General features: G+C 42.6%; 1 protein-coding gene across 2 annotated transcripts in view; it reads left to right on the top strand.

Moving 5' to 3' along the window:
* Positions 1 to 7,809: 7,809 nt before the first annotated feature.
* Positions 7,810 to 26,426, top strand: part of LOC109518787 (A disintegrin and metalloproteinase with thrombospondin motifs 2-like) — a 116,379-nt gene continuing 97,762 nt past the window's right edge. For both annotated transcript variants that reach the window (XM_019874851.1, XM_019874852.1), the window contains exons 1-2: positions 7,810 to 8,068; positions 9,344 to 9,768. In XM_019874851.1, coding sequence (XP_019730410.1) covers positions 7,981 to 8,068; positions 9,344 to 9,768 — 513 coding nt within the window. In that variant the 5' untranslated portion in view covers positions 7,810 to 7,980. The remainder of the gene's footprint in view (positions 8,069 to 9,343; positions 9,769 to 26,426) is intronic.

The following is a 26,426-nucleotide window of genomic DNA, read 5'->3' on the forward strand; positions in this document are numbered from 1 at the left end:
CTTTGTCAATCCTAAATGGAAGATTACATGAAAAAGAGCACTTTTCTATGAACTGGCAATAATTAGCCATGCATGAATTATTGGATGAGCACTCTTGTTAGTCATAGGATTCGTAGTAGTATAGCATCTGGGGTTTGGCTACAAATACTGTCTAGGCTACATCATATGGAATACACCATTTTTTGATGGGTGCTTATCACACTTCAACAATATGGTTGGACTTCAGTCGACCATTAATTGCAAAAATTGCATCACGAAGAAGAAAAAACATAGATACTGTAAGTTGCTCCAGAGTATAAGTCACAATTTTTTGGAGAAATTCATTTTACAAAAACTGAGATGAACAGTCGAGTTCCGAGCAAGTATTTCTTCACTCTGACCTTTCGGATCCTCAGAGCATTATTAAAAAAAAGGAGTGCCAGAGCCCTGTGTATCAGGCAATTCAAATAAAGAAAAGAGCCGAGGCCACATGCTAGCAATGTCACACATTATTTGCCATGTCTAGCACTTCTTCCCTATCTTCTTCTGAATTTATTTTGGAAGTTGGCAGATACTTTTGGTGCATTACAGAATACGGGATATAGATAATACGAGATAAAGTGGGACTGCAATAGGTCAGATGAACCATATGCAGCGGGGATTCTCCCGATATAATGAAACTGAAAACTTCCTATTTATTTGATGGTCATATTTGTGATTATAGTCACTGGCCCCAAAACGACAATTTAGGCAATGCCTGATGTAAATGAAGTTGTAACGAAACAAGAAAAGGCCTTTTCACAATACAGGCCTACAGCTAAGCTGTTCAAAATGGAAGATGCTATCACCTGATCCTAATATCTTATGATAGCGCCTTAAAGCACAAGTGCCGTCATTTGGCCACTGTTGCACACACTCTGACCCAGTGACATGGGACGTTTCAAAACAGCCTGTTTTTAGTCTAAATTCCCCCTTTTGCTTCCTTTCCTGCGCACAAAAACACATTCTTTCCCACAGATGATTATAGTGCTTAGAACTACTCTTTCAGGACCTTGGGCTTCCTGTGGTCAGGTTAAATTCAGCGGCCGTTGTGCCTCTGAAGTTGCAGAATCCCTCGACTGGTCGAGCTCTCCGCCTCTGAGATGAGACATCGGCCATACAGATTGCCCATTTGCCCTGCAGCAAAGTGCGAGAAAAGTTCTCGTCCATTGCCAAGTCACTTGCATCTGGCCAAAGATTAACATTGAAAAAGAAATTTGAAATATATCTAAAAACAGATCTGATCGCTAGCTGCAAGTGCCGGCTGACTACTAGCAACTTCCACAGTGGTGGACCGGAGGATGAAGAAAAGTGTACACAGAAGGATAAACCTACATGTTCCAACTACCCGGCCATCAATTATCTGAACTGGCAAATGGGCCGAACGGATCAGAGGCGAGCATTAGGAGAAATAGGCCACAGGCACCCACTGAGATCTTAGATAACTTATATGTGTGCATGATCAGTCAATGCAACACAGGAGCGTGTGTGTGTGTGTGTGTGTGTGTGTGTGTGTGTGTGTGTGTGTGTGTGTGTGTGTGTGTGTGTGTGCACCTTTGAGCCTTTGAGCGGCTAAGTAAACACTCAAGGGTGGTCCTGAAGTCCATGGTGGCATATTGGCATCACCAGGCAAAAAGTAAAGGTAACTATTGACCTGTGGGTCAAGCTCCACGGGATTCCATAGTTCTTCACTTGATTAAAAGTACAGTATTGACAAAACCATGCAGTAAATCTCGCCGCAAAGACATAATATCGGAAAAAATAAAACATGAGCTCGCTGATGATCTGTGGGATGGAAGCGTCTTTTCCTCAATATTTTTGTGATGTGTATGTCTACTTGGTTTATGTTTATAGACCCTCAATACCTGCATACATTCTCAGTAAAGGCTATCACAGGCATTGTTTATTCATCATTAATCAATACCACAGTTATGATTTCTTCACCTGATTCTTTCAGCTATTATTTGTGTTGGTCAATACTGGATGAGGGTACAGACCAGTGAGATATATATGTATATATATTTTTTTAATACAATAAATTTTCAGATATACACCCATCATTCATAGGTGCACCAATGAAATTGACTGTTTTGAAGTTCACGAAATATAAGAAAGGTATATATTTTTCTGAGTGACATCATGGGTTCTTAATTTAGTCCAAAAACAAGTCATACGCTCTTACCCTGCTTTCGTTCACATTTAAATCTGCATCGTGTCCTATATTATGATTCATGTACGGTTGTCACCCCACCACTGACACTGAATAGTGTGCGTCCATTCATTTTCTATACTGCTTGTTCTCATTAGGGTCGCATGTCCCAGCTGAATTAGGGCCGAGGCCATCAGCCGACTGCAGAGTAGCCCCAATCTCCCGTCGACGTACGGCCATTTCCACTCAAATTCACAACGATGAAAAATTTAGTCTTCATTCGAAGGAATTCCCTTTTCCATTCATTACATGAATGTTTTTGTCATGTTGTTGTTTTCATCTTTTGTACCTTCTTTATATTGTACATTCAAATTGTTGGGAGCATTTTGAACAAACCGGCACATGCTATTCATGACGTCGACACACACAGAAGGCCTGTGTGTTGGTTCCGAATAATTGACATTCATCAAGCACCATGAAGGTTCATGGCTCTTGCCTGATGCGCTGTCATCGGGCTTTGATGATTCGTCATGTAACCCCAGGAAGACACTGGCAACACCTGCCTTTGCGCTCATAAGGCATGCTAATGCATGCGGACACATGGTGGCCTGTTGCCTGACCTTGCTAGGACGGCAGGAGTCATTGGAGACAGGCCACGGCCACTCTGCAGGACACAATATGGCATATGCTCACTTGGTGAAGCCCTTAACACATGCAACATCAAATTGCTGATCCAATGAGTACATAAAGCTCACGTGAACCGTGACCACTTAGTGGCCAGTCAAAGTCATCGGACATACACGATCATATCTTTATGTGCCTTTCTTTGCTTTGCTCCACACCAAAATTCCATCAAAGAAAACTATAAAAATAAATTCAATTTTCTGATGCATACAGATCTGTGTATGAGTCATTCTTTCCATTTTAAATTGGCAATCAAAATACAAAAAATGTCTCATTATCTTGTTATGCTTTTCTTTTAATCCAAGGCAAGAATGAAACAAAGCCTGATTTAAATTTTAGACTTAAATTAAAAATACCATGAGGAAAAACCAACCATGGGCGGCCTGATGGTCCAGTGGTTAGCGCGTCGACCTCACAGTGCAGAGGTACTGGGTTCAATTCCAGCTCCGGCCTCCCTGTGTGGAGATTGCATGTTCTCCCCGGGCCCGTGTGGATTTTCTCAGAGTACTCCGGTTTCCCCCCACATTCCAAAAACATGCATGGCAGGCTGATTGAACGCTCTAAATTGTCCCTAGGTGTGAGTGTGAGCGCGTATGGTTGTTCGTCTCTGTGTGCCTTGAGATTGGCTGGCAACCAGTTCAGGGTGTCCCCCGCCTACTGCCCGAAGACGACTGGGATAGGCTCCAGCACCCCCCGCAAACCTTGTGAGGATAAAGCGGGTCGGAAAATGGATGGATGGAAGGTGTTCATGCAGATTGATTTTTAAAAACGTTGAATTACCTTCAACACAGGTAAATATTTTTTTCTCACAAACAATTGGACTTCAAAACTTCAAAATGACAGCATTCTACCAGAGTTCATCAGCGATGGGAGAACTTTTTTTAAACTACTTGCAACTTGTTGCCGTCAAGCTGCTGCTAAAATGTTAAAATAACCACAAACTACTTGCCAAATAAATGAATGGACTCCATTTTTGATAAATCACGCGATGTTCACATTGATCACCGCGCGTTACCCGGCTGTAAAAAAACTGCTGTTCTGATTAGTGTCGTGGGGCATGTACACAACAGATCAGACTAGATCATGTCATATCATGTAAACAGCGTTTTCCTTCCGTTTGGTCATTTCGTTTTATTCTAGTCGCGTTACAGGGTAAACCCTGACTGGAAGATTCATAAAAGCACCAGCCCAGACAGTTTCATTGGTCCACTGTGACATCACGGTATATATGATTTTTACAGCAGGGGTGACAACTATTTATATGTACACTTCTGAAATAACAAAGACACTGATCATGGTAATGATTTTTCACAATTAGAATCACATGAATTTAACAAGGCAGGAAACACTTTTCCGATTGGTCAACTCAAATATTACACTGTTATTGTCATTCTTCTTTCAGCAACGGTACAAAGAGATGCGAGGAACTGTGTGGATATTTCTGGGCCTGTTTTGGATTTTTGATCACCACTTGCGAATGGAAAGAACAAATGACACACAGATTCATGCAAATGCTTCCTTTCAAAGACGTTCACCTGTCAAAAGTTAACATTTCCAGCAGTCACCTGTTTTGACAAATAGCTTTCCACCTCATATCATTGCGAACAGTACACTCCGATAAGGAGGGAATGAGTTTTTACCCGCTTTTCTTCTCTGATCATCTTGCTCCTGTTCATCACTCACAATCTGTTTGTACATGTACCGACAGTGGACATCGGAGCAGCCCCCGCCCTGAAAAATACACAACTGTGTGCCTGCACACACATCCACCCTGCCAAACACAGCTATAATAATAACCTCCACAAATACACAAATCCATGTGTGTGTGTCTGTTTGTCTGGGGGAAACGGGATATTATTGTCCCTCTCTCTCTCTCTCTCTCTCTCTCTCTCTCTCTCTCTCTCTCTCTCTCGCTCGCTCTCTCTCTCTCTCTCTCTCTCCTTAGCCCCTTCAAAGTGCACTTTTCAAGGTGCAGGGCTTGGTATCTCCATGGCAACAGCTTAGCGACCAGGATCAGTAGGAGGGAGGAGGTGGTGGGCGATGGGGATGGAGGAAGGAGAGGCGATGGGGTGGCTGTGTGGGGATGAGGGCCACAAAGGCATGCAGGGTACATCGACTGGGAACATTGTGACATTTTCTTGAGTTGTGATGGCGGGGACAAGGAGGGTGGGTCATTCTTCTAGAGGTGTGTGTTTGTATTTGTGTGGCAAGATCTGGCCATCTGACCATGTTTCCAAATAGCCATGTTGTTATCTTTGCATTAAGAGCTCAGATGTGATCTCGATGCTTGGTAATTTATGACCTCCCTCTGTTGAACACACACACACACACACACACACACACACACACACACACACACACACACACACACAAAGACTGTCACTTCACTGTCTGTCATTGTATAGCACTCTTCCATTTTAAAAAAGTGTTTACTGTACGTGTGTCTGTATCCATGCTGGCCCAGCGCTACCCACCTCTGTACTTTCACTTCCTCTTTCTCTCTCTAAGCTTTGAAAATAATTACAGCATATTTTTAATGTATTCCATCTTTGCAGTTCTCATTTGTATTGACCTTTTAGATGCCTTTAAGTGACAGAGGCAACTAACAAAGGCTGTCCGAGCTATGATCTCCAAATCCTTACTGGGATGGGCATCAGGAAGAGATGAAGTTTTGTGTGTGGGTGTGTGCCAAAATTGACTACTCAGTGAAGGGAAAATTGAATTGCATGAGTGACATGGGCCTGTTTGCCATGGGTGACCCTGCTATGGGCATAAAGCCCAAGAGAACTTAGCGCCTCGGATCATTGGGACACACGTACCGCTCCACCACAATAAGGTAATGACTCTGGTTACATGGCCTATTCATTTTGAAAGCTAAATTGAGATCAGCGCTGGTCGTCTGCAGCTCTGCATTTATGTCTCGAAATCACAGTACAAAAGTAAAAATACAAACCAAGGGCTAAAAATAATGAAATCATTTGAAGTTAATGCAATGCAAATTGACACAGCTTGAGAATGACTTGGGAGCTGAAGCTATTCAACATCACGCCTATGTTGTCCTAGATAGTGCAAACTTAATATTATCATTATTATTATTATTTTTAGACAAGATGTCATTGTCGACTTGAAGATACAGCCCATACATCAATCCATATTCTGTTGCACTTGTTCTCATGAAGGCTGCACCCGATCCTAGCAGACATTGGGCAAGAGTTGGATACACCTTGGACTGGTCGCCAGTCAAGTGCAGCACACACAGACAAACAAACCTTCAATTAATATAACATGCATGTTTTTGGAACGGGTCAAGAAGCCAAAGGACCTTGAGAAAACTCACGCGAGCACCGGGAGAACATGCAAACTCCACACAGGAATGCCAAGATCCGAACACCAGCAACTGTGAGGTGGACGTGGGCTATCATTCAAAAAGTCAAGCTGGGTAAAAACGCTCAAAGGGAAATGCAGTTGATATCATTTCATCATGTGGTGTGAAGAAAATAATATTTGAATCAATGCTAATGGAGACTAAAATATGTGCAAATATTTGTGATGTTAATGAAAACGTGAACCTGTGTGTTTTTTTTTCATGTGCAGCTTCTATTCACAAGCTTTAAAAAAACGTGTTGTTGTTGTGCTGCCAGGTCAATGCATATTTGATGCTAATTTCACTATCGCAAAACGTTCTAACAGAAGCGCTGATGTAAGAGAAATGTGTTGTTACTCTCCTAAAATCATGGCCAAAGTCATATTTTGACAAAATGTTTTCATTATTATTTTTTGCCTTAAAGGTCCCCTCAGCATGTTGGACACCTCTGCTAAAATCCGATACATCCTTCGTTAAATGGAGCATTCATTTCTACTGAAATGAAATGGTGAATAAATATATTTTTTTAAATGATCAGTATTTGATTCAGATTTACATATTTTCTAAAAAGGAAAAATGACTTCGGCCCAAACCCAACCTCTTGACTGGGCATTTAAAATCAATACACTTGTTTGTGGAAATCCAACATACTGTAAAATGTGCAAAAAAAGTGATTCATGATACACACACACACACACACACACACACACACACACACACACACACACACACACACACATGCAAATATATTGTACTTGGGAAAAAGAGTAAGTGACTTTCAACCTGCTAATTTTGTTTCCACAAATATATTACAATATTTATTGCCATAGTAACAGTGTTGCATATGTTGGTACCCGTCAACCAGAGGTGTCAAACTCATTTTTTGTCACAGGTATGGAAGTCATTGTTTTTCCTCAGAGTGCTGGAGTGAGTGTGAAATCACAGCAATATATAAGTGCGTAATTTAATTATACATCCACAATAAATTGATGGATAACTAATTTTGAAATCTGCAGTCAGGGTACATAAATTGTTCAGCTACTGTTCCGTTTAGTTTAAAAAAAAATAGATTAGAAAAAATTCATTCCTATTCATCCAGATGAACTGGTTAGGACGTCCGCCTCACATATATATATATATATATATATATATATATATAGTAAACGTGTATACGTGTGCGCGCGTGTGTGTGTGTGTGTGTGTGTGTGTGCGCGCGCGCGCGCATGTGTACGAAAAGTCCATGCACTTTTTGTGAGGTTGACTGGCAAAAAAATAGTGTCAACGATTATAGAACGCATTCGAAGTTTGACTCGAGGAAAAAGATCTCGTTCTTGATGATTCCCTTGAACAGATGTCTTCTCTCAGAGGGCCTGTCTACGGCTAACACACCTGTCCCAGTGTATTTTGCCTGCTTGTGAGAGAGCGCTTCATGAAGTAAAGGGTGGGGGTGGGGGGGGGGCTGCAAGCCAAGATAGAGAGGAGTTGATAGTGTTAGCGAGGAGAGTTGTGGGAGTGGAAGTGGGAAAGCGAGACTTCCACTGAGAGAGAGAGAGAGAGAGAGAGAGAGAGAGAGAGAGAGAGAGAGAGAGAGAGAGAGAGAGAGAGAGAGGAGAGGAGAGCTCCGTCTCTCCCGGTTCACTTGGCAGTCTTGTTGCGGGCTGCTGTGCTGTTGCTGTCGTGGCGTGGCTGGTCGCGCCAGGCGGGGGAACTTCACCACACTGGAGCCCGGAGTCCCACTCTCTCACCTGCGCAGTTCGGAGCTGCCATGGGTCTCTTTCCTGGATTTACTGTCCTAATCATTCTACCGGCCTTTCTGCTGCAAACCAGCGGCCTTTACATCGCCAGTAGCGTTGGTACGTACAACAGCGCGGGAGGAAACGTGGCCGGTGTTTACGTTGTTGTCTGTCCTATCGGCTCATCTCTTATCTGCACACATGGGAACTCCCCCGGTGGAGTGCGGAAGCTCCAACGCGGGCGTGCTTGTGTGATTTGTGCCATGCGATTTCTGCGAACAACTTCTGCGTGTCCCGCTTGCAGCGCTTAATTGCCGAGACTTTCCAGAGGTCCCCGGGCGGCGTGTTGGTTTGTCCACGGACCATCGAAAGCATCGTTACATGACCGGAATTGGCCGGGATCGGGGCAACCCCCCCCCCCCCCCCCCAACAACTCTTAGATGATGTGCACATCGATCTGTCACAGGAGGCTGGAGTCGGATGTCAGCATATTGATTACACTATTATCAAATCATTCTCTAACACGGTGGAGTACACATATTGTTGTGCGCTGTCTGAGTATTGCCAACCTGCAAACTTTTTGAAGATTGTGCATGGAAATGATTGACAGCCAAAGCAAGGGCACCTGAGGATCACTTGAAATGATGCTGCCGCCTGCGTGTGCTTCGTGTGTATGCGCAAGCGTTTGTGCGTGCGGGGCATCCCCTAAAACTTGCATGTCACCGTTACAGTCACGTGGTAAATAAAAATATTGCTCATTGCAAAAATGTGCATTTTATTCGGGTTCCTCTCTCATGATTATGAGGCGACAATGAATAGTAATGTTGACGCGTTGACGAGCGTGTGAGAGGCAATCAGGGAATTATTTGACAGATGGGTTTTGCTTTATTTCTGTTTCCTGTCTTTGAGCCTTGAGTCTTTTCGAAAGAAATTTTCTGAGCTCGAGCAGCCTGACAGTGAGAAAGCAGTGAGAGAGCCGCAGTTAGCACCTTGATCTCGCACTGGCATCCTTGTTGATGGTGGAAGGGCACAGAAGGTGTCGGGAGCGCAGTGCGCTCTGCTGAGGCTGCCGTTTCCAAACATGTCGCTTGCCTCCCTGCACGGGTTCGCCTCTGGGTTCATGGGTGTGTCTGTGCGTGTATGAGTGTGTAAGGCCCGCACCTTTTATTTCCTTTATTTATGATTGCTCACCATGTGACACATCTTGGATGGAAGAAAGCATTCCTCAGCATGCTTGACATTTCTTTAATCCCTTAATTTTCCTCCCGCTCTACTGTTTATGCACCTTTTCCTTTTTTTGGTCTCCTCATCTGTCACGATTGATCTATTCTTTCCATGTGCATTGTGACTCCCTCAATCACGCTCTCACCTCTGCGCCTCCTGTCCTTTTCTCAGACTCCCTGCAGCATGTCCTGGGGGAGTATGGACTGGTGAGGCCAATGAGTGTGGATGCAGAGGGCCACTTCCTGTCGCATGCTGTCTCGGCAGGCCATACGGTAGGAGGGCAGCCCCGTAGGCGCCAGAAGAGGGAGGTAGGAGGAGGCAATGAAGAGTGGGAAGAACCGAGAGGAGCGGACGAAGACCGAGAGCCGGCGGCCCGCCAAGAAAGGCTCTACTACAACGTCACCGTCTTTGGCCGGGAGTTCCACCTGCGCCTGCGCCATAACGCCAGGCTGGTGGCCCCCGGAGCCAAGATGGAGTGGCGCGACGACGACGATAGCACACGGCACTTTGAGAAGCTGCAAGATGACTGCTTGTACGTGGGGGACATCACAGACACGCCAGGAGCCACGGTGGCCATCAGCAACTGTGACGGCTTGGTGAGTGACTTGCATCCTTGCTGTTTTAATGGTGTGTTTGGGGATGGGATGGAAAGCTCAGAATACTTGTTCTTGACTCCGTCACTGTTCCCAAGGTGTTTTTCTGCTGCTCTGCAAACTTGATCTCGCTGAAAGCAAAACAACCAATCACAGCAGTAGACAATTAAGCTTCCCTCATAATATTTTCAGGTCACTTGGATGGATTTTTTTTTTCTGGCTGCCTCCTGGCAAGTTTTTGGAGGTTGGCCAGTGAGATGAAAGTTAGGTGTGAGGGTCTAAAAAAAAAAAATCATTAAAATTCAATTTATCACTTGAGATTTGTTCAAACCGCTAGATTCATATTTCATTTCTTCACATGCAGCTTATGTTTCCAGCATGATTTAATGAAGTCCTAACAGCAAAACACATAGAGGTGTTCTGAGGGCATGAAATTGTTCAAGGTGGGACTCTTCTTATCTGAGCAGGCTTCATCTGTTCATACACAGGGGCTAAAAAAGACACCTCTACACTTCAAACCTGGTAACATGCCAAGATAAAGGCCGGTACACCCTAAAGACTAGCAGGAGGTGTGGTGGTGGTGGTGGAGGAAATATAAAAATGTTTCCTCTACGACAGTGGACCTCTGAATACTTGTTTACCATTCGCATATTTTGTTTCAATATTCCTTACATTTTTTTAACTGGAAAATGTCATCCATCAATCCATTTTCTAATCCGCTTTATCCTCACGAGCGACGCAGGCGTGCTGGAGCCTATCCCAGCTGTCTTCAGGCAGGAGGCAGGGTACACCCTGAACCGGTTGCTAGCCAATCTCAGGGCACACAGAGACGAACAACCATCCGTGCTCACACTCACACCTAGGGACAATTTAGAGTGTTATATGAACCTGCCATGCAGATTTTTGGAATGTGGGAGGAAACCGGAGTACCCGGAGAAAACCCTCGCAGGCCCGGGGAGAACATGCAAACTCCACACAGGAAGGCAGCACCTCTGCGCTGTGAGGCGGATGTGCTAACCAGTCGCTCACTGTGCTGCCCAACTGGAAAATATATATGGAAGATTCATTTGCGTTTTTTTTTTTCCATAGTATATTTTGGGTTTACCATTCCCCCAATGCATTTCAAAGGGTGTCAATTATACAAGGATTCTCGCTATTTGCAGGCCGGTCAGGTCCCAATCCCTGATGAATAGCTATATTCCTCTGTGTTTTTTAAGTTATAATATCAGCATTCGCCATTAGATGGCAGACATGGCTTAGGCGGTTGCATTGGGTTTTATACTGCCTCATGCTACGTGAGTTGCCTATTTATATTTTGCCAATTTAGAATGACATGCAGGACAAACATAGTGCCTCAATAATACTTTGTATAAAATTTTATGTGAATTTTTTTTCTGAAAAAATGCACATGACTTCTTGCGCGTATTGTTGTTTTGGTCAGCAGTTTTGTGCCATCTGAATGATAACTTATGCAAAAGCATAAGTTATCATTCAGATAACTTATGCTTTTATCTTTGCACTGAAAAAAATAATCTCAGTAAATGTGGTTATTTCATTGTTTGCTTCACATCTTTTGTTGTTGAATGTTGTTGAATGTTGTTGATCTTTCATTCATGCATTGAGAAATGTATTATGAGAAATGAATTATATTAAGTATGCACAGTCCATATTTTTGGCATTGAGCTGCTTATGAAGTGCATCATCCTATATGCCCCCCCACCCCTTCCCCAGTAGCACTGATGAAAAATTTTGATAATATGATGGATGGATGCTGAGTTTTGATTGACACGGGTGTTGATTTCACAATATTGTCATTATTAAAGTCATAGTTGTAGCCGTTGAGTATTTGTAAAGTATATAATAAATGCCAAGTAATGTGTTGAGTCAATATGAGATTGTGAGGAGGAGATCCCCTCAGCAGGAAACTGCTCATTAGTCAGCCAGAGCAGCCCACCACGAGAGCTGAACAGAGGCAACTGGATCCGTTTAGGACTGAGGACGCTGGGGAGCGAGCGAGCATCTGAGGGAGCAGGCAGAGAGCCACGACAACACAGACCTGACATGCCCATTCAGCATGACACCAGCCAGCGGCATCTCATTGCCGCTACTTGCTCTGGCCTGCCATGGCAGGGCCTGTCGGCAATTTGGAGGACACGCTACTGTCAAAGTGCGATCCGATTGGGATAACGGATGAGCTTGTCAAGCGGTTGACTACCCTGCTTTGGCAAGGCACACGTTTGTAGCATAGTTCGGCAATTGTTGGTCTGTCATCGCCCTAATCTCATATTGACAAGCTAGCGCTTTTTCAAAGCTTTGACACCACTTAAGACTATAATAAAATAACATGTGACGACATATAAGTAGCTGCAAAGAAGATTTTAAATGGACAGACCTGTCCCTGCAAAGCACAATATTGAATTACTTTACGATGAGGATACATCATTGTGGGGCTGTCATTTGAAGGATCTTTAATCAAAGCTGCTGCTGCACGATCCACACAGTATAACCCCAACTATAATAACTATCCAGAGTTTTCTCTGAGCAACTTATGTCGTCACCCATTATTAGTTCTTCCATCCTCTGCGGGCATTCAAAGAAGTACAGGCAAGCTGTGTCAAGCAACGCTTTCTTTTTGAAACCCAGTGGAGCCACATGGCTGCCATTTGACCAACTGTGTCCCCTTCTTCAGCTACCCTGGGTCTTTCTGCCCCGTTGGTTCAGGTCCCAAAATTTCAGATGAGAAGCCCAGAAGGGCACAAGGGAGAATCTTTGGACAGGCAAGGAATTAGATTTATGTGACGTGTGGCTGTGATCAGCTGGTTAGCTGCTGGGTTGGTTGTGAGGACTCAAAACACTGTGCAACATTAGAAATGGGCTGTGTGGTGTGAGAGCATGTTCTTTTGTCTTTGGTGTGGGGATTTCAAATTAAACGGTGGTTTCTGTGCAAATCCAGAGCTTTGGGAAGCAATCGCTAGAGAAAACAGGAAATATACCACAGCCACATGGAAAGAGTATATCTTTGTGTGGTTTCAGGATTTCTTAAAATTGTGTACCGCAATGTCAATCCGATGTTGTGGGTCGGATTAAGGATAAATATATGGTTTGTGCTCTTTGTTTTTATCATTCCATTTGCATTGATTTTAACCAGTGTCCCACAGCAGAGAGGGAACAATGACGGACTAAGCGATAACCGAAGTGGCTTTTCGTCGGTCACTGTAATTGTTCCATTGACTATATATAGCAGTTCTGTCAGATGCATAGAATAATAAAACACTGCCCTGGCACTTTCGTGTGCCATGAGAGATCATCAGGTGAATTTCAGAATACGATCCAGTTTGACTTAAGTTGTCCAAAAATGACTTTTTATTGAATGCAAATTATGTTTCCATGTTAATCTCTCTCTCTGCTAGCAACGTATGGTGACAGGCAGAACAATTACCGTATTTTACGCACTATAAGGCACTTCGGAGTACAAGGCGTACTTTCAGTGAATCGTCTATTTTAAACTGTCTTCATGTATATAGGGCGCACTGCATTATAAGGCGCCGAGAATACAAGCTAAAATAGTGGCTTTGGTTGTGTTATGCATCCACTAGAAGCAGCTACGCTAAAGGGTATGCGATACAATACAAAGCAATACAGCATTATTTATATACAGCTTTCACAACCGCTGCAGCTGTAACAAAGCTGTTTCCAGAACATTTAAAATACTACTTGCAAGAAATCAGAATATTGATTCCTATACAAGGCGCATCGGATTAAGGCGCACTGTCGGCTTTTGAGAACATTGAATGCTTTTAGGTGAGCCTTATAGGGCGGAAAATACGGTAAATGCTCTCTTACAAAATGGCATAATTTAACCTGTGAATCCACCATTTGTCATTCCTACAACAGAATAATAGTCTTGTGTTCAACTGTACAGGTCCAGATATCACCTCAGTCAATTTGTGAGTAGATTAGATTACATTTCAAATACTGTTTCCATTTGTTGTGACATTTTTCTTTGGTTGTTACGTGTGCCGGTTGATTTTTGTCATGTAAAATAGGAAGGTCAGTAAGAGTTGTGGAAAACTGCTATCGACATCCATGGTACCAACCGGAAGAGCGATGCGCATCGCACCTGTGCAAAGAATATGCCACCATCTGAGTATTTTGGGGCTGTATTTACACATTCTGTGAAAATGCCATTCAGTGTGAACAAAGTACTGCATGCAAGCTTTAATAAGAGGAGACAGGGCTGTAACCTGTGGTTTGCATCTGCGATTTTAAGTTATCCCAGTAGAATATATTGACAGTTACTATGGCTATTGTACTTTAGCCAATGAGTAATTTTTTTTTTTTGTTTGTTTCATTGGCTGCATCATTACAAGAGTGGATCGATCAGATTGTTATTATACATTGAAAACATTTGATATATTTTTACCTTTTTAAGTACACGGGGCTGTTTTTTTAATCATTGTCTTGAAAAACAAACGTATGCTGATCGGACTGTAAATGTTGCAATCACTAATTGTTTATAGTCTCAAATACCTACTTCCTTTGACTGCAAATGCACACATGCACACACATTTTTTCGCGCGACTGCTGCCACACCTCGTAAGATAATCACTGGGTTCTGCTAAATGCTAGGGTAGCAACGTGAACGTGGGAATAGCGGGTCATATAGGTTGCGCTCAGCAGCGTACAAACAGTCTGCAAATGAAGTTCAGCTGGGTGAAACGGGATCCTCTTATCCTCGATGAAGTGTGGTGCCTGTCATTCCTGAGCTTGGGACCCAACTCCTGATGTGTGATCGTATTAACAGTGTCAATGCAACTTTCCTCTCAAACAGCTTCATTTTGCCATATGAAGCGTGCGCATTTCTCATGTCTTCTTCCATGCTTACAAACTATTTCCAGGGATATCCCATAAAAATTAACACACGGTGTTGAATTGAAAAAAATACTTTTAATTCAAATTAGGCTACTTAACATCTACATCTAATTTCTAAGTAACCAGTAAAAAAATACTTTGACAAGAGACATTGATACCTTGAGATCCAAGTGACCCGACTTGAAAGTTTTTCGAGAACCCCAATTTTTGATTTAGAGATTTTTTATTTATTTTTTTGCCTTGACGCGCAGTATAATGGCAGTGAGCTCAACGTAGCTCACTTCACAACAAGCGTGTGCGTTAATCTTCAAAAAAGAGGGTTCAAGCTGTTCAGTACAACTCCTAGTTAGGATTTAACAGTCATACTAAATGTAAAACAAAGATAATTACATGTTGCCTATGAAAATGAACACACGACTTTGCCTTTAACACATGTTGACATCACACCACAGAAAGGCTTACAAATAGCATTTCTGTGTTGGTGTTATGACGCTTTAAAGGCGAAGTCAAGTTCTTTTCAATAATATGTTCTATGCGGCTCCACTAGTCTAAACATAATATTCTCATTAATATTGCATTTGTGGCAGCAAGATCCATCCGTTTTTATCCATCTCAGTGGGTGGTCGTTTTGCCACTTGCCGTCGACTGAAAATCACGTCACGGTGCCTAAGGCCTCAGCTTGCAAACCTCACATGATCAAACCCAGAAAAGAGGTGAGGCGTGATTACCTGACACACACACACACACACACACACACACACACACACACACACACACACACACACACACACACACACACACACACACACACACACACACGCGCACACACACAGTGATCCTAGTAGTACTAGACAAATGTCAGATATAGGTAAAAAATAAGTTATTTTTACTTGCCAAGTAGCAGCACTCTCTGAATTATGCTATTGCCCCCCCCCCCAACCCCCCAAAAAATGACAGATGGGGGTGGGGGGAAAATCAAGCCGACATTTTTTTTTTTTTTTTTTGCCCAGCACCCACAAATTCTGCCGTTTTAAAGACACACGGCGAGAGATGTTCTATTCTTGAGCGGCCTTTGTCTGTTTTTAGCTGTAGCACCGCTCCTGATGCAAATGAAGAGTGGCACTGAGGGTTAAAGTCATTGCTTGCTGTCCGTTGAGTTAACATTTGAGCTTTAGTTGACAAAGTAGTGCTAGAATCTGGTGGTATTCATTCAGAGATTTATGCTTTAGTTTGGTCGTATGGGAAAAAAATCTATACAATATGGCTTTCAGTCGTAAAAAATTTCATGTTGCTGACTCTTTTGCAGCTGGCTTGTCCCATTCACAATTACATTAAACAAATATATGAATTATAGCCAAAACATTTGACTATGACAATAATTTTTTCTCCAATTTTGGGGGGGAATGAATGTTTGGTGTGATGTGATGATTTCTAGAAAATGGGCAAAAAAAGTGGCTGATTTTTTTTGTCGATTTTTTTGTCAATTACATGTCGAGTAAATCGACTGGCAGATGAATTGGTCAGGCCTGTCACACCTTGCGAGTTGTGGTGGGAGTGGCAAAAAGAATGAAGCAAATGCAGGGAAGCAAGGCATGATGAAATCAAAACTAAAATATATTTATTTTCCCAAAATAAAACAAAAAGGTAAACAAGGCGTATGGAACATTAAATAACAAATGAATCGGACTCCAAAGGACTAGACACAATGCTGCGAACCAAAAATAGGAATGGATTCACACACAAGAACTGACAGGAACACGAAAAGAAGCAATCACCCGACAAAGACTGAAAAGAATCATGCAACTCAATACAAGCAAACTGGCAAGACAACAAGGAACACCTGGACAAGACACCAAGGGTAGAAGGGCACTGATTGGTTAACACAAAGGACCAGGATGATGTGGAAAACAAAAAATGAAAAAAGACAAAAAAAAAACCCAAAACAACCTAACAACGACAAATTCACACGAGGAAATAGAACATGAAACATGAAACATAAACAATGTAATCCAAACAACACAGAATCATGACACAGCCAAAATGTAATATGCCTTTTGACAGCTCCGAGAACGAAACGTGCACCCTGCTCGGCAGCTTTTTGGGAACAGTTAAGGTTCCGGGGTCTCGCTCCAACACGCTGACCTGCTCTCTGCGAGGTAACCTTTGAGGCTCACTCTGCTCCCTGAGTCATTGCTTGGCGAGGGGGTCTTTATTAATCCACAGCAGGAAGGCAGGACTGGTGGTGGATGCCCGTTGGAAGAAAATCATCCTGAAGGAATGGAAAAATATTAACATTTAAGTCTTTTGTATGTTTTCTCTGGACTGATGCTTGTAGGTGGCACACTCTTTTAATAAGGTTTCACACTTGACGACCACTCTACTGTGCAAAGCCTTTGAAAAATCTGAGGTTATTTTGTGTCCATTTTCTGCTCCAGGCGAGTCAGGTTCAGGCAGACGGAACCAACAGCTTACGGTAAAAACAATACAAAAGCATTACTTTGGAAAATACGCTGTTAGATGTGGAGGACCAAGAGTGCCACTGATAAGTACATGTGTACATTTATTTTTGTATATTTGTTACATCATTTCAATAGATTTTTTTTTACTGTTTATTTCATTATTTATATCTTTATTCATTCCAGCATACATTTATGTATTTATTTTATTTATTTTTCCATTTTGCCGCTTTTCTTGAACCGTGCGTCACGGCATATTGTTATCTGTCATTCTCTTTTATCAAACTCATTGGGATGGCACTAAGCGGGACTTGTCCTTATATCAGCCCAAAACATTTTTTTTGTTTTTGCACGAGCTCTTCAGGCCTTTGGGGAAAAGCCATGGATTTAACATACTTAGGCCAACCTCTGAGCAGCTTCATTCGCTGTCCCACGCCGGACATGATGCTCAACAACGGACGTGGGTAATGTCGCTCGTGTTTCAGGTGGTCTACATGAGAAGCGTGGGAGAACTTCATTTGTAAATGCTCTATGAGTGCGATTGCAAAAGAATAAAAAACTATTGCGCAGCGTGGTTGACAGACTGATGTCATACATTGTATTTTCAGGAGTCCGGTGGTGTACAGTATAGCCAGAAGCTGATTTTTTGGGTCTTGTTGTCCTGGCTGTGATGCTCCTGTTGCACGTCTGCCCAATAGGAGAAGTCTGAAGAGTACCCAGCAAATCTGACTGTGTTAATTCAAAACCATAGTGTGTTGATTTTCACAAGTGTCTATATGAATCCACACTGCCCATAGGTGTTGAATAGTATGTTAGAGCAAGAAATTTGTATTGACAGTACAGTAGTAATGACACTCGTGAGTATATAGAATAACACTAATGTATCGTGCTCAGGCCAACACTATACATGTGGGAAAAATTACACAATGCCTCGCTACTTTAAATGGAATGCTCTTCACTTTTGTGTCCCTGTTATTATCGTGAATGTGCACACACCGCCATACTGCCATAGCAGAGGGTTTAATCGTGTGTGTGAGTGTGGTGACAGCCCTATCATCACAATACCACAAGAATACATAAAACGACAGTGGCGCAGACTCTTATACCAGCCGTGGCCCGCGAATACACTCAGTCATTACTGCAGCATTAGGTGTCAATAGACAAGATATCCCTTAGCTGAGCCAAGCCATACATCCCTCCATCCATCCAGCAGTTAAGCTCGGTCACGCGTGGCAGCTCGCTGGGCCCTGCAGTGTGTTATTCCACCCCGGGTCACACGATAAGCAGCTCTCAATTGTAATCAGCTCAAATTGAAATGATGACATCAATTACAGCCCAGCGCACAGATGTTATTGACCCTAGACCTCCTGGCTGTGTAAAGTCGGTCGTGTATGGAAACGGAGTGGTGGGCCCAGGGTAGAGGAGTACCTGCAGGCTGCGCGGTGCTGAAGGGAGAGCCCGGTTTGGAGTGGCACGACTGTGAGAGAGCGATTAGTGTTCTCGGTATCTGATTGCAGGTTCCACCCTGCAGCGTAGCTCGCTAAAACACACAATTATTCAATCTAGAGCTATTATCAGACAGACAGAAACACAGGAAGAGGGGGTGGGGGGGAGAGCCGGCCCATTCCGAGGAGCGCTGAATAGAGCGAAGGAGTGCTTTTACCAGAGCTGTGATTACTGCCGCTCACTCAGTGCACTTAACCAGCCCCTTTCCTCTGGTGCTCTGTCATTGATAAAGTGATGGCTCACATTGTTTGAGTGGTGGAAATAACAGGTTTCACTTGAGAAAATAAATCGGCAGAATCCCAATGATTATCGGGGAATACGTCTGATGTCATTTGAGTATGATACTTAAAGATAAGATAAGATAAGATAAGATAACCTTTATTTGGCCCACACTGGGGGAATTTGCAACTGGGGAAATTTGCAAAAGGACCTCATTCAAGATTTAGACACGATTGGAGCATGGCCCAGGTATGGAATCGTAGTCTTTCCCACAGACACCGATGTTCCAGTCAGTCAATCAGCCAGCCTGTCAGTCAGTCCCTCAGGCTGCGGGGCCATGCAATAGCTGATCGATGCTAGCCAGCATCAGCATTTCTCTTACTAATAGGGCCTGGAGCTGCAGAATCTTGCCAACATTCCCCCAGTCATATAAATCCTGCCAACTCCCTTCTGAGACTACTAAACCTTGCAGCCATCATATTGCTGGAGCTTTCACTCGTTACAATGTTTTCACAATCTGAAATAAAACACCGTTGAGTGAAAATGTTTGTTAATCCAGAAGGAGGGTCATGCACAACACACACCTTACAAGAAAAAACGAAGCATCATAAAGTGGACAAGGGATGGCTATTACTCTAGCAGTGAGTGAGAAACAACTATTTCAGCATTTCTCTTTTGATGGTCTTCTCTGAGCTAGGGTCACTTGGTGGCTCTGTGAAGCTCGGGCACCTCTCGGACTGATCATGGATATTTCATGTCAGCCAGTCACTTTTTACGACATAAGTGCATGCTTGAACCCGTTGCACTTAGAAAACAGGAGCGCCAAGTCCGATGTCATGAGTTATGTGTTGATTTGCCTCAATGTTGCGCCTGCATGTTCCTTAATGGAGTGGGGGCCCTGAAGACGAGCACAGTTCAAAATTGCGCCTACTAACAGAACCTCACATCCTCCTTCTTACTCAGACTGCTTGCTTTTGTTTTGCCTGCAAGAGAGAAAAAGTAAAAATTTCCTCTTCTAGTCTAATCTGTTTTTTTTTTCTATGCCAGCACACATTGAACCAGAATATGTAATGTATTATATAATGTATCGTAATAACTGACTGTGGGGGTTGGAGTGAAGCAGCAGAAACAAAGAAATACATCCCTTGTGCTTTGATGACGGTGACTGATCTGCCAGTGTATTGCGAGGAAGTTTTAGTATTATATAATCTGTTGTAATGGCAACTTGTCTATCATGTAAATTAAGGGAGGGCAGATTGATTGATAAATCTGAATTCCATCAATTGTGTGGAAGTGATTGTGGTGTGTTTATTGCATCTTGAAGCAATAGCGGCTGCGTGACTATTATTATAGTTAACTGATGAAATGTCTTAAATTGCAATTGAAAAAAAAATCATCAACAGAACTAAATAAAAATCTTTAAAAAAACAGCTTTAGAAAAGACAACTAATCGAAACTACATTTTACATTTTTAAAACCCACCGTAATTGCAGCAAAAATGATCTTCGTTTTCGACTTTGGAAAGTCATTTCATTCATGAAGTTTCGGGGTTTATTTTGAATGCATGCATTTCGTTATGATGAAGTGGGCATACAGAATAAAGGTCGAACAGTCATTTGGGATTTGTAGTTTACCTTAATTTATTACACAATATTGAGTGACTTTTTTTAAAGATTGCATTCCACATATAAGCAAATATGATATATATATATATATATATATATATATATACAACTATATATATATGAAACTAAACTTAAACTAATACTAAAACTAATACAAACAAACTATTTTCGGTAAAACTAAAAACTAATATAAACTAACAAACACTCTTTTCAAAATCATTAAAAAAAATGTCTCTACTTTTACTGTGACTGGCTGCCAACATGTCCAGTGTATATCCCACTTCTTACCCTCAGTCAGCAGTTCGCCCGTGACCCAAGTGAGGACAAGCGGTGTACAAAATGGGTGGATGATCATTTTGTTTGTGCAAATGCCGGAGTATCTTTTACGATGGCTTCTGAGCTGTGCTGGTTGTGAATCAGGAACAGGTCATGTCAGACAGCAGCAGCATAATGTTAGCCTCATTCACGTCATCTGTCGTGTCCTTGAACAGCTCCATGCAGCTGTTTTGTTGCGGACCCTGACCTCTGATCTCCTCAAGAGAGGAAGTCGATCCATCATGGATCAATGTCCATTGTAAGAAGCTGCTTGCTGTCAACGTTTGCATCTGTGTTGTGTTTGTTTACGCGACTATACAGGGTGCAGGTCCCGCTTTCAAAATGGCAGAGCAAAAGAAAATCGCAGCAAAACAGAAAAGAGTAATACAAACACTCCACCTGTTGTGAGTGGATAACTGTATGGCCATTGCCAGAACTCTACTGATTTATAGTTATTTTTCTCTCTTGCCTCTCTGGCTTCTTTTTTTTTTTTTTTCTTGTGTTTTTTTTTCTTTCCACACACACTGACATTCAGACACAAGGTGGGTTTCCATCCACATAATTGTTTTCCAATTTTCAAAATTTGCCAAAATTAACCTGAATGGAAACGGTAGAAATTCGAAAAAAAAAGGCTGAACATTCACATTATTTTTTTATGCTTAGAGAGGTTGGATTTTTCAGCATGTCGATAAAGGGAAAAGGAGCACGTTGGCTATGGAAACAGCTTTATGCAAATGAACATAGAGACAGGATCGGATATTACGTTTCACGTACATCATTTAGTCACAAAAAATAGTGGCGTAGGATAAGGTATGTGTGAAATTGAATTTCTGGAATTAATAAAAGAAGCGACCATTACCGCAACAACACGCCTACCTTTCCGAAAAGATGATGAACGGCGCGATTGAAGCGATCTCTTTTGCTGTCTCCTTGTCACGACGGCTCGGCATGCAGCTCAATGCGGACACAAATGTGACCAGAGTTTTTCCAAACCACGAAAGCTCGAGCAGCGATATGTCCATGATCCCTTTTGGTGACATTCAGTGTCCTGTGGTTGATATGACGTCATCTCATAGCGCTGGCAGTTAAATAATAACAAATGAAAACTGACATAATTTGCATTTTTATTTTTTTTTTGTTTGCATATTTTCACTAAATTTGCTTTAAACAGAAATCCCATGACAGACACACTTGGGAGAGGAGACTTATTGTCATGTTGCTCCACGGTTCATCTTTAATCCGTTGCCTGGCCATCTCCACCTACATCTCCGCTCCTCTAAGCACCTTGACGGTATTGTAGTGGCTCCAACCCACGCAGGGATGTGCCACATGAGGCCCCGATGCGGCCCAATCAGCAGAGTGGCACCACAGTGAGAGGAGAGTGGCAGATGTGAGCGATGCGGAATGAGAGACACGATTGAAATGAGACACACTGGAGAGGAAAGACTAATTGAGGAATATAACAGAGCAGCCATTCTCCATGATAATCCGTAGGGCGACAATAAATACTGTCTTGTTCATGCTTTGGTTTCTTCTCCTCTTATCACAGGGTGGGTGTGAGTTTGATGTGATCTGATGGAACCCCCTGTCTAATTTTTTTCCTGCTGTTTGACAACATCAAGGCAACATCAACCTCCTTTTTTCTCTCTTCATCCCTTTTGTTCATTTTACACACTAGTTGGGTGGGGGAATATCTATGCATTGTGTATGTCTTCCTCTCAACAAAACATAAACGTGCAATGTAAATGACAAAAAATCAACAACAACAATATCTATGCATTGTGTATGTCTCCTCTCAACAAAACATAAAGTGCAATGTAAATGACAAAAAATCAACAACAACAATAACAACAAAAAACCCATCCAAACACTAATAAAAATAGCACAAAAAAACAAGGACATTTGTCTTTGGTAGATTATGTCTTTGTTGTAACAAGGCTTCTTGGCAGTATGTAATTATAGCACTGAAAAGCCTTTTTCATTCCCTTTTAAATGGTGCCGCATTTGTAAGGAACATACATTTGTGGGATGTGCTCATGAAAAATGTTCCAAATTTTCTCTGCGGAAAGAAAACTGTTTTTTTTTTCTGTTGTCATTGACTCTTTATTTGAGCTTTTGCTACCTGAACATGTGGAGGAGCATCATGTTCAGCCATGAGTCCAGATCAGGGGTGCCCAACCATTTTTGACCGAAGATATACTTTTCAAGCAACCAACCTCCCGCGATCAACCCGTTGCCGCATGTGCAGGCATTCACACATGCACACACGCATGCCATGATTAGCAACAGCCATACCAGCCCCGAATATGAACGAAACAGAAAAATTAAATGGATACAATAGTTTGTGAGTTTGTGAAAAGGAAATTAAACTTAGTGCCTAACTTAGTAGAGACCTGGCGCGGAGGCTTGGGACGCACATTTGCAGCATGTTAAATGCAGAAACTATCGTAGCTCACGTATAAGAAAATGCTTTTCTTGGTCCTCCAGATTCCCATTCTTGTGCAGAAACTATCGTAGCTCACGTATACTGTTTTAAAATGCTTTTCTTGGTCCTCCAGATTCCCATTCTTTGCCAGTGCCCTCGGTGAATTGTACATGAAACACACTCTGCATGAGAATAATAATACCCATATTGTGCAACAGCTCTGATCGCAAGCTGCAATTGCAGACTGCTGACCGCTGACAACTTCCGGTGATGCAGCTCACGCGCCTTCCTTCGGTTAAAGGTGACCTGCTTTTTTTTATATTTAATTTTTTTGAATATTTTTTTTATGAAAGTGAAACTAATAGGATGCTTAGGGTGCAGTGTGCACTAACACAAAAATATATAATATTAATAACACGCACACAGACACATAAATCTTAATTTTTTTTTTTTGTTTGTTTCATTTCCCACAACACCCATCGCGATCGACTTGGGACCAGTCCGTGGTCTACTGGGTGATCAAGATCGATGTATTGGGCACCCCTGGTCCAGATGGTGCACGCAGTAGTTGGATAGTAGAGTCAAAGTGTGGCAAAGATACAGAGATTGAAATGCCTATTGCTTCAGATGCATCTTTTCATGAAGGCAGTAGTGTGATGGTGTGGATGGCATCTGCCTGACTAGAACAAGGCTTGTCATCATTGGAGGCAGTCTCAAAGCAGAGAAATGTTGAGATGAATTTCTGCAACCAGTGGCTTTCCCTTATCTCGACAGTCTGGGACCAAACCTGATCCTCCAAGATGACAGTGCTCACACAAACAGAGCGGGGTTGATCAGGAAAAATTCACGTAAGGATAGCGTCCTTCCAACTCCAAACCATCGATTCAACTCCCTTATTACCGCAGAGTGTATCAGTCATAGTCCAAATTGATTCGCAAGCTGTTGTTAGTCATACCTGCTGATATGATCTGCCAGCTAAATGCGCACGGCCCCATCGTAATGATAAGATATGAAAAGTGTTTTTTTCCCAAAAAGACAAACACTGCATGGAAAAAGAACATTTTGACCGTGGTGGTTGTTGCTTTCAGTTTGAGTGGCCACATTTGAAGAGTGAGTGATTTAATATATTTGCAAGGTGGATGATGTCAGCAATGGCGAGAATGACTTTTGGTCAAATGTGACATTGGTAGGAGCAAATAATAATTTTGCAGATGGGGTGATGTAACTCAAATGTGTCTTTCCATGAAATGATGTCCTGGTGTTTCCGCAGACTCTGGATATTTTTGCTCATCTCTTTCAACCTTTTGCACTTCATCATCTCTTTTTTGATTTGAACCAAAAGAGATCATCTACGGTATTAACAGCCTATATTTGTGTGATACCTTTGATGAGCAGTAATAACATTGATTGATGTTTGCCAGAACAGACCTGAGTGTGTTTCACATGTGACCGTCTCTTCTCACATTGCTGGAGCTCATTCCTCGGTGTCTACGAGACCAGGAGATGGCTGAGGTGGGGGCTGGGGTATAATTTGGTTACAGGAGGTAACTATGAGTTATGGTGGAGGGGAAGGCAGGCTTTTTGACACAGCTGTGCGCTGGCGATGGCCTGTGATGTATAACGGCAATGCATACGAGCTCAGAGAAAATTGCCTGCGTGAAGGACCCACACGCAGCGAGTTGCACACGGTGCCTGTGCAACTCTTTTAAGCATATCGAAGCAAACTTAACAACTTTCGTTCCTGATGTGTCAGACAGATCCCCATGAATCTATTGGATGATGTGCAGGACAAAATTGCACAAAATCCTTTTTCACAAAGAGCTTGAGTCATTTACGCTCTCTTGCAGTTTAAGTGGCTTTTTGCCGAAGCCCGCTTGGCAGCGTGGCGCTCAAAGCAGAGGCGAAAAGGGCCTGATTTCCTCTGAGATGATGTGATTGTATTAAACTGTGGCCATTGACTTTGCTTCCAAGCCCCAGTAATTGGTGGCAATAGAGGAGCCTGGTGTTTCCCCTCTAGATGAAATCTCTGGTCCAGCTCGAATGGATGGGCATTACAGTTTCCTCCTGCATGCTGCTGTGTGCGATCGTGTGCGCGCGCGTCTGTGTGTGGAGGCAGAACATGTCTGAGGGTGTTATGGGTGCACTAGCCCATATTTATTTGTTAGAAAGTGTAGGGATTCCCCAGTGGTTTCCAGTTTGATAGCTCCTCTTTTATTTTTCCGCTGCCGACTTTCCTCGAAGGACACATGATATAAATCTATTTCTTCTCTATGCGTAGCAGAGTGTAGGCAGCAGAGTGCCGAGGGGCTTTGGACATTCTTCCCAGTCTACGATCAGTTACTTTGGCTGATGCTGTTTCAAACGCGACATGGCCATCTGATTTGATTGCCGTATTCTCTTAAATTCACCAGAAAAATATATATGTGGTTGTTGAAACATTAGACTACTCCATACTATATACCAGGGGTAGGGAACTCCAGTTCCTCGAGAGCCATATCCTGCCTGTTTTCGGTCCCTCCCTACTCTAACACACCTGATTCAAACGATCAGCTCATCAGCAAGCTCTCTCGAAGCCTGAACAAATGAATCAGGTGTGTTGGAGTAGGGAGGGACCTAAAACAGGCAGGATATGGCTCTTGAACCCTGCTATATACCTTTATTTTTTTCCTTCTAGGTCATCATTCAGCGTCCTTTCACGCAATATATTCCCAATTCGTATAAAGGGATTTATAGACGCAGCATGCGGAAATTCCGGTGTATCCTGATGTTTGTCCAGGCGTCGGCCTCGCGAAGCCTGTTTAGAAATTTGGCTGACCCGATGCATCTAACCATTTGGTGGCAGAAAGTCGTCTAAACTATTCACATGTGGGATCACTTCGAAGTCCGGTGCAGTAGGTAGGTTACTGCTCCAACAAGAATTTGGTGATTTTCATCAAGGCACAGGCAGACAGATTCTGCAACAGATTCCGTCATCTCTGTGGGCGGACATTTTGCTGACCAATCACGGCTCACCTGTCACAGAGTCATGATTGGCTGTTTTTTTTTTTTTTTTTTTTTTTTTTGCTGAGACGTCATAGTTATACATTGCAATGCATGGTAACATAGTATTGTACAAGTTTTTAAATGTCAAAGTCATATAAACAAAAAAATACAAATACCTCAAAAACCTGATAGCTCGAATAAAATAGCCATTTTTAAAATATATCTCAGAAATACAATGGATGACACATAAGGCTATTTCTG

The sequence above is a fragment of the Hippocampus comes genome, unplaced genomic scaffold (assembly GCF_001891065.2).
Source record: "Hippocampus comes isolate QL1 unplaced genomic scaffold, H_comes_QL1_v1.1 scaffold118, whole genome shotgun sequence".
In the NCBI taxonomy this organism is placed as follows: Eukaryota; Metazoa; Chordata; class Actinopteri; order Syngnathiformes; family Syngnathidae; genus Hippocampus; species Hippocampus comes.